The 12,090-nt window shown below is 43.8% G+C and overlaps 2 protein-coding genes across 6 annotated transcripts in view; one reads left to right on the top strand and one right to left on the bottom strand.

Annotated features, from left to right (window-relative positions):
* The window catches only part of CARMIL1 (capping protein regulator and myosin 1 linker 1), a 280,855-nt gene extending 274,067 nt beyond the window's left edge, over positions 1-6,788 (bottom strand). For 2 of the 3 annotated variants that reach the window (XM_010974227.3, XM_010974228.3), the window contains exons 1-2: positions 6,390-6,788; positions 1,491-1,588 (exon numbers count right to left, since the gene is read on the bottom strand). In XM_010974227.3, the coding sequence (XP_010972529.2) occupies positions 1,491-1,588; positions 6,390-6,429 (138 nt within the window). In that variant the 5' untranslated portion in view covers positions 6,430-6,788. The remainder of the gene's footprint in view (positions 1-1,490; positions 1,589-6,389) is intronic. The other variant, XM_010974229.2, reaches the window with a different exon arrangement.
* The window catches only part of LOC105084186 (cytidine monophosphate-N-acetylneuraminic acid hydroxylase), a 216,769-nt gene that overhangs the window by 92,965 nt on the left and 111,714 nt on the right, over positions 1-12,090 (top strand). The gene's annotated exons all lie outside the window — the stretch shown is intronic.

Below are 12,090 nucleotides of genomic sequence, written 5' to 3'. Positions count from 1 at the left end.
ATCGTATGGCTGAACAATATTAAAGAAAGCATGCTCTAAGGAAATGTACTCTTCATTAAAGCTAAATAAAGCAGAAGGATGGCACTAACCACTTCTGCTATGATAACCTTAATTATGCAATCTACATGAACACATTTTTTTTGCAGGACAAAAGTCACACAATCAAGTTTTTCCACTTTCATTTCTCTGCCATCCTAACATATCCACTGAGAAGTAGAAGTTATCCATCAACAGCATAATCCTTCCAAAAAAAAAAAAAAAATAGCATAATCCTTCCATCTCCAGGGGAAGGCAGTCAGATATTTTAAAAGATTCTCGGGGGGGAGGGTACAGCTCAGTGGTAGAGTGTGTGCCTAGCATGCACAAGGTCCCAGTTTCAATCCCCACTACCTCCAGTATAAATAAATTACCTCCCCTCCTAAAAAAATTAAAAGATAAAATAAAAAAGATTCTTGAGACCGATGATATTGAAAAGATACTTCAAATTCTGTCACAACTTCAAGTGAAGAAATAGAATATTAAAAATATGCTCTTTTAATGACACACTCTTGGGATTTGTTTTAAAATACTCCAGAAGGGGAAAAAAATGTGGAGAAAGAAAACAATATTGGCAAAATGCTAAAAACTGTTGAAGATGAAAGAAAAGTATACAAGGTTCCATACGCTATTCTCTACTTTTGCATGTTTCAAAATTCCTAATGACAAAAAGATAAACAGAGGATTCTCTCCAATAAAAACACAAACAAGATGTATTTACCTAAGCTTCAATTAAGGTTCGCCACAATTTCAACATAGAAACCACTAAAACACCACCAAAGGCCTTTCACCTTTCTAAAGGTACCACTCAGGCATTGACAACTCCCTACCAACTCTGTGCCCAACAAGGCCCAAGCCCTCGGACCCTAGCGACTCGCCCCACAAGCTGAAGGGAACCCCCCTACCCCAGCCCCATCTCAGCACTAGCAGATACTGCCTCCAGCTGGCATTTCCCTCCAAAACACCACAAACCAAGGTAAAAATGACAAATGTTTTCTTCACATTCTCAGCTCATCACCCTGAGATGGATGCTCGCATAAAATTTGAGAAACTTTAATAATTAAACTGACATGATATGAATTTTTTAAACTCCTCCCTCAGTCCTTACAAATAATAACAGGCACTCAGCTGTAACAAAGGTAAGTAAGCTCCATTTAGCATCCAACTTTAAAGAACTTGAAAACAGTCTATAGGAGGTGACCTGGTTGTGGGTGACTTTTACGACTTTAAGAAAGACAATTCTGAAAAAATGTCAGTCTCTAAAATTTAAATTATGCTACTTTTAATTTTCCATGGACAAATATTCCAGTTAGCCTAGGACAAAATAGGCACCAGAACTTTAAAAACAAATAAAAAACACAGAACTAGTGGTGCATAAAAATCAGGCAATCGAAACAATGAAGGGAAAAACCTCTTCACTTTCAAACTTTTTTTTAAAAACCATTAATACTTACCAGCACCTTGTTTTCAACTTTGTCCCCCTTAACTTCCAATTTCACTTTCTTCTTCAATGCAATTTTTATCTTTCGGCCAATAACATCCTTTACGCTTTCTGAAAGAAGGGAATAGTTCTGTTATATTCTTTTATTAATAAGAAAAAAGCATGGGGGCGGGGGGCAGAGCATTTAAAAGAATATTTTTGGTTGTTTTTATTGTTGTTTTTTTTTTGGCTCTTTTTAGCAAGCTTGATAATTATCAGTCACCCAGTATTTAATGAACACCTACTTTATGCCCTGTTTTTTTCCTCCTTGCATTTTATCTTATTTTATTATTGAAGTATAGTTGATTTATAATGTTGTGTTAATTTCTGGTGTACGGCATAGTGATTCATTTATACATATATATTCCTCTCCATATTTTTTTTCACTATAGGCCGTTACATGGTATCGAATATAGTTCCCTGGGCTATACAGTACAGCCTCATTGTTTATCTATTTTATATACAGTAGTTAGTATCTGCAAATTCCAAACTCCCAATTTATCCCTCCCCCCTTTTCCCCCTAGTAACCATAAGTTTGTTTTCTATGTCTGTGAGTCTGTCTGTTTTGTAAATAATTTCATCTTTTTTTTTTTTTAGATTCCATATATAAGTGATATCATATAGTATTTTTCTTTTTCTTCTTGGCTTAATTCACTTAGTATGATGATCTCCAGGTCCATCCATGTTGCTGCAAATGGCATTATTTTATTCTTTTTTACATCTGAGTAGTATTCCATTTTATATATATATAAACACACACACACCACATCTTTATCCAGTCATCTGTTGGTGGACACTTCGGCTGCTCCCATGTCTTGGCTATTGTAAATAATGCTGCTATGAACATTGGGCTGCATGTATCTTTTCGAATTAGAGTTTCTTTGTGCTCAGATACTGAGGCAAATATAAAAGCATATGACATAACAGCAGTCCATACAGGGCATGATATAATCTTGCTGGGCAAACAGGATGCATACACAAGAAAATAAAAAAGAGCAACGTCAGGCAGCACCACAGGGCACTCAACTGCAGGCAGACCATAAGCCAAGAGGAATTCATAAACTCCCTTGGCTGATTGTGTCTGGTCCCCCACAGACTCTGTGTTCCTGACAATGCCATGCGAATATTATCATCATTTTCTAGGAGTGCCTTGACATGAAGGCTGGGAATTATGGCAAAGAACCTGACATAGACCAAACAATTTAGCCAGGTTGCTCCTGGCCATCTGCCCTTCCAAAATCATCACAGCACAACACCCTCCAAAGAGTGGTCAAAGGCAATGGAAAAGGAGGAACTGAGAGAGAAGGGGAGACTTGAAAAGTGGGATAGTGGTGGAAAGGTCTTCCTGGGACTCCTGTGAGTCCCTCAAACTGAACAGGTCCCAAATCAAACTCATTGTCTTCCCTGCCCCACCTCTGGCCCCGAATGAAGCTACAAATCCTGTTTATTTCCAACTCCTTTCTCTCGGACAGACAGTCACCTCCTCTCCTAGAACTACCCCATCAATAGCTCTGACCCCCCAGGGCCAGACCCTGCCTTCAAGGCCTCAGAATCTCTCATCAGAACTAAGCCCATGACTTCCAAGCTATCAGCAGCCCCTGGTCCCTCCAGAACCAAAGTGACCCTTCCACAGCCACTGATCTGACCACGTCCCTCTTGCTCTATGAGTCACAGTCACTTCTGGATGAATCCAAACCTTGCAGTGTGCCACTCAAGGTCTTTCACATTTTTTCAGCTTAATTTCTCTGAACACACTTAAAGACCTTATCACCTCCATCTTTTACACCCCTAGGATTTTGTATATATCATTCTCTTTCCTGGGTTGCACTTTCCCTATTCTCCTCCAGGTTAGATCCTACTTTCCTTCCAAACATAGCAAATTCCTCTATACCCCCACAGCTCTGTATTGTGTATTATAATCATTTCAGTTTATTCAGATTTTCAACAAATATATATACACAGAAATAACCTGTGTACCAAGTATTTTACCAGGTGCTGGGCTACGGATGCCCCTACCTTTCACAGGAACTTACAATCTAGTGGAAGACTTGGATTAATGCCACTAGACCAAAATGCACTCCCTACCATGAGATCACAACCAAGGAGATACATGAAGACTTCATGTAGGAGGGGACAGAAAGGACCCCTGAGCTGAATCTTGAAGTAGGAAATAGACCACTGGTTTCCAAAGCAAAGTATACATTACAATCCATTGAAGTGCAGAAAGAAAACAGTAGAATTTTTACGTCTATTTGCAATATGTTTCAGTTTATGTTTTAGATTATACACACTAAATGAAGTAGGCATTGCAGCTTAACAAATAAATGTTTATTAAAGGGTGATCAAAATATTCTTATTGGAAACCCACAACAAGTTTAGAGCCACTAAGAGAAGAGTGCAGGAGGGGAGGATAGGGCATTGCCAGCATAAAGAAGGGCAGAGAATATGAAGAAGTAGTTCATTCAGGGAACAGCAATGAGATGGAATGTTTCTTGGGGGTGGGGGGATGGGGACTTGTGGGGGAGCTCACTGCACAGAGAGTTCTCTATGTAGCTTCCTATCTTATCAGAACCCCAAACAGGGACAGGCTATTCCTCCGTCCCCTAAGAAGAACTGTGGGAAATGAGCATCTGAAATTGACTTAGTATATACACATAAGTAGCTTATGATGAAAAAAACATAGGAAAATGAATATATGTATATCCATGTATGACTGAAGCATTGTGCTGTATGCCAGAAAATGACACAACACTGTAAACTGACTATACCTCGATTTAAAATATATATATATACATATATATATTTATATACACACACACACAGAAAGACTGGAAAGTTACATACCAATAGGTTATAAGTAGCTATCTTGGAGTGGTACTATGGGTGACATATATTCTCATTCTCTGCACTTAAAAAAAAACTTTTTAACAAAAAGCCTGTATTACTTCAATAAACAGAAAGATACACAACACGTGTTTTAACTGCCTTGAGGGATTAGCTTCAGGAACTACACTGAGGTTTCCACGTGGTTGCCATTTTGACTTGATGAGAGCAGAATGCCTGTGAGCACTTGAAATTAGAGGGAAAAGCAGATGCAGAAATTACCCCCAGCCCAGACTCATTACCATTTAAAAGCCCAGAAAAATCATGTTGAGCATATCACAAAAACATGCGTCACCTGGTTGAAAGATACGTCAGATGGGCAGGACTAAATAAACATAAAAATTCCATTTCTAAATAAGGGTTAAATTCAACTTTTAAAACATGCCAAAGGATTTATTTGAGAACCATCAATATAAACCAGGTACCATATTTCCATCCCAACCTTCACTACCCTTTTTCTTGGGTCTAAGTCATTACCTATATTTTTCATTACCAGGCTCAAGTAATTTTAAAAATCCGCCACCATCTTTAGTTATCCTCATCCCCCGCCAGCAAGGCAAACTCTCCCCTAAATTCTCTTTGTCAGGACCTCTGGAGGCATCTTCAGAGGCTCTGGGCATTTGTTTCCTTTTCCGAGTAGGTAACTGGCAAAACCTCAGCCTCCCAGAACTGGAGGGACCACTCACTCCCAGCGGACTCTACAGGGTTAGGGAGGGAAGAGGCAGAAGTACGACTGCGGGAGTAGGTGTAACTTTATACCCTAAATTTGGTAAAGAGCTGGGTTTTGGAGGTTTTTTTCAATCAACAAAAGCAAAAGCTTCCATCTTCCATGCAAACCTAGCAACAGCTTCATTTCATCAAGTTTCACCTGCTGAGTTAACAGTCACTAAATGGAAGAGCACACACAAACTCCTCCAAAGTACTATGGTTAAAAGGAGAAACAAGCGGGGCAAATTCCTCAACTGCAGATGAATGCGCGGTTAGAGCTCCTCTCGTTGTCAGCACCAATTAAAAACCATCTTTCTGAGCTTTGTAGTGTGCCAAGGATGGTACAGTGAGGAATATAGGTCACTGGGGCTCAAAACACACGCGCAAACACGTACCTTGTTACAATACAACATGCTACACACACACAAAAGCTTAAACACTTGGTTTGCAAAACACTCTTCCCCCCAAAGCTCATTTTAACTCTGCCTTTTAACCCGCCACATTATTAAGTTAAACCCCAAGACAAAATATTCAGCTCCTCCCCCCACCAAAAAACAAACCTCAAGGGACACAAACAATGGGTCACCTTGTATATGGTACCACACACGGGTTCCCTAAGAAATCCGGGGTTTGGAGAATCGGTAGGTTAATTATTATTAAAATAAGGCTTTTATCATTAACCCTCAATTTCCTGGCCCGAGTTTGCGTCAGTCTTGTAACCCTTTCCCTCCCAGTTCGCTATGCGAAGCCACGCCTTGCCAGGCTCAGTCATTATACCGGACTAGCGCCCCCTCCAAGTCTGTACAGCAGAGGGGCACCTCCCGCCGGGTATTTTCTGGGGGCCGGGGGTTCCTGACACGTGCCGGAGGCGACCTACTGCGCGCTCGCCAGCCGTCCTGGTCCTGGGTTTGCCCGGACTTGCCGAGTTTGGGGCACTGGGCTGGGCGCTGCAAAGGTTTCTCCTGGCTTCCAGAACTCCTCAAACCCAGGCGGCCCGTCCCCTTCTTCTGCCAACCTGGGCCCCCAGGTCGCGCAGGGAGGAGGCGCCTGGGGGCTCCGGAGTCCTCCCCACGCCGGCCCTCTCAGGACTCGGCTTTTCAGGCGGTCACACGGGAGCAAACTTCCCGGCGCCCCCCAGCGACCCTGCCCCACTCCACTCCCACCCGAGGGGCGCCGGGACCCGGCGGGACGTGCGGGGAGGCAGAGGTGGGAAGGGAGGCGGAGGTGGAGGTGAGGGGGACGCAAAGACATAAGGAAAAATCAACAAACGCGCGACTCTTACCTATCAACTCCCTGGGCACCTCGGAGCTCTCCTCGGTCATGGTGGCCCTCTAGGTGCAGGGGGTGCTGCGGATCCAACTCTGATTTATGGCCCCCCGCCCTCCCCCGAACCCCTCAATTTCTTACGAGGCAGATGCAGTTTGCAAATGGGAGTAGGCAAGAAAGCGGGGGCGGAGATGGAATTTTGCCGCGCCCCCCCCGCCCCACCAAAAAAAGAAGAAGAAAATTTTAAAAAAAAGGAAAGAGTTGCAAATCCGAGGTGGGTCTGCGGCTGCTGCTACATGACGCCTCCTTGCAGTTCCCGGCGGCGGAACGGAGCCCCTGCGGGACTGGGAGCAGCTGCGGCTGTGGCTGCGGCTGCGGCTCCCGGCTCTCAGCGGCGTCGCTCCGGCCACTGCCAGCTCCCGCCCGGCCCCGGCGCCGCACCTATGGCCCTAGGTGAAAGCGGAAGGCGTGCGGAGAGGCGGGGAGAGCGGGGCGGGCGACCGGGCTTTCCTCGCGCTCCTGCCGGGCTCCGGCAGGGCGGGGGCAGCTCCGGCGCTCCTCCTCCTCGTTTTCCTCCTCCTCCTGCGTTTCCTCCTCACCTCGCGAGACCCGGCCTCCGCACGCGTCCCAGGCCGGCCTCCTGCGCCCGGGCGCACGTTCCCCGGCACGGGGCGCACGGCCGGGAGGCACGCGGCGCTGGGCTGCGGCGGCGGGCACGGCGCCCCCTCCTCTCAGCCTCCCTCCCGAACCGCCGAAGCCCTGCTTCTGGAGAGGGGGCGAGAGAGCCCGGGAGCCATCTGCTGGCTGCCGGGGAGGACAGCCGGCTGGGCCTCGGCTGCCCGATGCCCTGTCCCCACCTTCCGGCGGGGCCGAGGGCGCCAGGAGAGCGGAGGCTGCAGACTCGCGCAGATTCCGCAGACCCATCTGCACGGAAACCAGGCCGTACTGGGAGCCCTCTATGCCCTTTCCTTTTACAGCCCTCCCTGTGACAGGTTGGCGTTTCCTTCGACGTTATTAATTTTCCATTTCTGGGGCGCAGGAGGTAGACGAAACCTGTAAGTACTAACCAGATGGTGAGAAAACACTTTTTTGTGTGCTCAGCGGGCGCTCCGCCGCCACCGTTTGACGTCTCAGACATTCAAAGTGGGAGAGCGCCTGGAAAATGCCTTTCACTTCCAGAGGAACCTACTTTAACCCCAGAGCAAATTCAGACAGTTGAGCGTTTCGCAGAAGCCAGAATAAGCCTGCTGATAGGTCTGATCTCACCTGGCCCAACTCTCTCCGACTTCCCCCGGGCCCCGCCCCTACAAGAGACGACGTCAGGGCCAGAAGCCTTGGGGGCGTCTCAGTTGTTGCCTTACTGCCTGGCGGCTGGGAATGCCTGTCTAATCAGGTTCTGGTTTTAAGGACAGAGGGAAGGGGAGATAGGAAAGGAAAGGGAATCCCACGCATTGATAGTCTAGTTTTAAACACTGCTGCCTACCTAGGACCCCCACGAATCATCTTCAGCCTCTCCGCCTGGCATTACCAAGGAAGGCATTTACCCTTCTAACCTCTCTCACTCTCCACTCCCCACCTGACTCTCCAAAACTATTTATTATTTGCTTTTCCCTTCCTTTTAAGGTTATCGGATTCTTATCTATGTTTTCATTTCCAGCCCAATGTGTACCTTCTTTGTGAAGATCTTCCAGGATTTTTCAGATCACTGTGATCCCTCTGTTCCAAACTACTAGAATATACTGCCTGAAACATTATTTTCTAAAACCAACCATACAGTGCTTTGTTTCATTACTTGTGCATTTGACTGGTTTTACTGTCTAATTCTTGCATTGTTCCCTGAGTTTGGGTTTGTCTGCCCAACTAAACTGGAGGCAGTTTAAGGGCAGGACTAGAACTATCTTTCATTCAACTGTGTATGTTAAAGAAGATTTTTCTGGCACTTACCAGTGAAGTTTCAGAAACAGCCCTGAGGATTCCACACCACGTGGTAACTTGTGAAAATAAAGACAAAACTTTTTTCCCCCTGGCCTGGAGTGATGGGAAGAATAAAGGACAGGGTGTACAGCATGCCTGTAATCAGTGCTCCTTGGCATCTTTTAAAGGCAGCTCGGGTTTCAATAAAGAATGGTTTCCCCTACCCCCACCCCACTGGAGCAGGATCCCAAATGAGCCCTACACCTCTGAGGGCATGTATTCAAATGAATCTCCTATTTCAATGCTCAGAAGTGACTTACTCATTTTGGAGATGAAAATCATTTACTTCTTGAGTGCAAAACTCAAGTACATTTCAGAACAGCAAGCAGAGAACTCCAAGGAGCACTGTAACACTGTAAAACCCAACAAGCAGGAAATATCCCCCGCGTAGTACAACCAGGGGGCCAGCTTAGGGAATGCATTTCAAATTCTAGTTTGTGTGCTTGTTGGCTGAAATCTGTCCACCCCTCCAGTGCTGCAAAATTTCCTCAGTGTACCTGCCCTCCCACTTCCATAGTTTCAAGTTTATCTGTGCCATTATGGTCTTGATTAAGAAAGTATTGAAACCACAACCTGAAACTGATTGCCACTATAAATGTGATTGCCTGTAGCTTCATCTAAGTAAATATGTATGTGTGGCTGTGTTTAAGCATTGTAACTAGCACTGATAAACTGAAACCTATTAGAAAGGAAGAGAAAACAGGCTTTTCAGAGAATCCCTACCACACCTGAACTTTTACACTGTTAAACACAACTGTAGTCAATTTAACACTTGCTGAGTAACAAAAGCATTTTGGAAAATTATACATGGACTTTTATTTTTAGTTCTGAGATGTATGTTTATATCTCTGTAGTATATTTTGTAGTGCATTATGGCGAGAAAATACTCCATGAATTTAAAAATCTGCTGAAAATACTGCATCTATAGTGGTTTAACATACTACCATTAGAACCATATAAACAATGATTAAACGCATGGAAACAAAACCAAAAAAAGTGAATAAGAAATCAGCAAACTAACAACAACAACAAAATTCCACTATTTACCCAAATCAATTTTTGATCTTGCCTACTACACTGAGAACTGATTTTAAAATTGGAAGATATTCAGGTATGTGGGAACCAATGACATCTCCACTCACCAAGCAGTGATTTGCAGACTAACTTCCCACCCTCAGCAACTCTTGCTTAGGGGCCTTCTTAATGAGGTGTGTATTTCTCAACTGGGTTAACATAGGCCTTTCAGAATAAGTACACAAAGAAATACTAAGCTTGCAAACACCTCTAGGAAAAATTAGTTTGTGATTAGAAGACAGTGAGAAGTAAATGTCTATTAGACAATATTCCTTTAAAGTATTGACAAATGATATTATAAGAAATTTGCTTGAAAAAGTAATCCATGCGAGAGGGAGATGTTTATGGGGTGGAGTGGAAGACTGAATGGTGATATAGATGAACCAAGAATAGCCTTGTACTGATTTTTGTTGTAGCTGGATAATGGAGTACATGAGAGTTCATTGCTCTCACTTTTATGTATGTTTGAAATTTTCCATCATCATCATCATCAGAGCAAATGTTTAGTTGGAAAACCTAGCTTATCTGATTAGATGATATGGTAGAGGGTGGTGAGCGAGGAGCAGACATTAAAGAACAGGTCCCTCTTGAGAAGTGAGTGAGATCGGACAAGGCAACCATGGAATATGAGGAGGAAAGAAACTCAAGTAGTACAGGCCATCAGAAAAAGAAGGGCTGCAAAGGAAACTATCAGTTATCTATTGCTGCATAACAAACAAACCCCAAAACTCTGCAGCTTAAAGTAGCAAATATTTAATATATCAAAGATTCCATGGGTCAGGAATTTGGGAGCAGCTTAGGTGGGTGGTTCTGGCTCAGAGTCTTATGAGATTGGGTTCAGGCTGTCAGCTGCAGCTGTGGTCAACTGAAGGCTCTCCTGGGGCTTTCCATGATGTGAGCAGGTGTCAGTTCCTTATTGGTTGTTGGCTGAAGCCTCAGTTCCTCAGGACATATCTTTTATAACTTTACCTTGGAAGTGACATATCATCACTTCTGCTCTATTTTACTGTCACCTGGATCATTGAATCACCCCAGGTCAATGAGGGAGGTGACTGCATGAGGATGTGAATCCCAAGAGGCAGGGATCACTGGAGGCATCTTGAAAAATGGCTACTACAGAGTCAGTGAAGGACCAGCCAACAGAGAAGTAGTAGGAAACCAGGAAGATACGCTGTCAAGTTGGGAGGACAGGAAAAAATAGTATTTCAAGAAATGGGAGATGGTTTAACAGTGTCGTGTTTTGCTTAAAAGTCAAATGGATAAAGAGTAACCTGCGTTTAAATTTAACAATAAGGGAAGTATTGGTTTGTTTTTGCTTTTTGGAGAGATCCATTTTAGTAGAATAATGGGAGAAGAAGGTAAGTTGTAGTGGGTTGAAGAGTGATTAGGAGATGGAAAAGGAGAGGGAAGCAGAACACAGATAACTCCAGAATTAGGGATATGAAGGAGAATAAAGTCAGAGGAGTAGCCAAAACGCTGTACAGGGGACTTTCTGTTAAGCATAGAGGATTTAGTGCTTGCATTTATGTAACTCTGCTTGTTCCCAATAAGAGTAGAAGAAAAAACCGTCCATAGATTCCCTAATGTAAACAGTGGACTTTAGTTAATAATATCGTGTCAATATTGGCTCATCAATTGTAGCAAATACACCAAACTAACAGAGACATTAACAGTAAGGGGAACTGTGGGGAGTGAGGGGTGTATAGAAATTCTCTGTACTTTCTATTAAATTTTTCTGTAAATCCAAAACTATTCTAAGATATAGGTTTTTTAATTTATATAAAAAGTCATAAAACCACAAGGACAAAGAAGACAGGAGATGGTAGCAAACTAGAAAATTTAACATTTTGGAAACTGGGAAAGCCAGTGGAGGAATGGTAACTGACTTAACAGACCAGAGAAAGACAAATTGTAAGCCAGAGGGTAGAAAGCAAATAAAAAGCAAGCTAATTTCTATAGCAGAACCCAAGAAAAATCTCAGGAACTAGAGGCACAAATGATCTCTGGGCGCTGAAGTGCAGAATGAGAGAACAACAAAAACCAGGAGGATTGGTAAAGAATTTAAAAGAAGAGTTAGATTCCCTTCTCTAACTCATCCAGCCAGTCAGCTACGCAGCCCTGGACCGCTGCCTAAGATGGGAGGTTTACTCTTTGGAGACACTGAACCAAAAAGAACCTAGTCGTGGAACAGCAGAAGGTAAAAAGTGAGACGTCATACCATATGGAAAAGAGGGATATTGAGAGAAAATCTACCTTCTAAATGTTACACCTCCACAACTTTCTCTGCTTGATTCTCAGAAGTCTAACAGAAGGCTTTATGATCCCAGACATCAGATTCCACTCATAGATTATTGCCTATCCTTAAGAGACAAACCTGTGAGATACTGATACATGGCGATTTGCCAGTGAAAGGGCCAGGTCCCCCCAGCTATTGCCCTAAATTGAGCCCCAGCAGCTGATAAGCTCTGTCCATTTCTGTAAAGCTTCAAATCAGCTCTGTTAAGCCTCACTGTTAATATAGACATCCAAGGAAAACTGATATTTGAGGAAAGCCAGAGACCAAAACAAACAAACCTGTTTAACATGGAACATAGAAGAGTGTGGGAGCAAAAGAAAACTCACTCTAGAGTGAGGGAACGTCTGCTCTTGGTCATGATAGAATAACGAGG

This window comes from Camelus bactrianus, chromosome 20, assembly GCF_048773025.1.
Source record: "Camelus bactrianus isolate YW-2024 breed Bactrian camel chromosome 20, ASM4877302v1, whole genome shotgun sequence".
Lineage (NCBI taxonomy): Eukaryota > Metazoa > Chordata > Mammalia > Artiodactyla > Camelidae > Camelus > Camelus bactrianus.
This window is presented reverse-complemented; position numbering and strand designations above follow the sequence as displayed.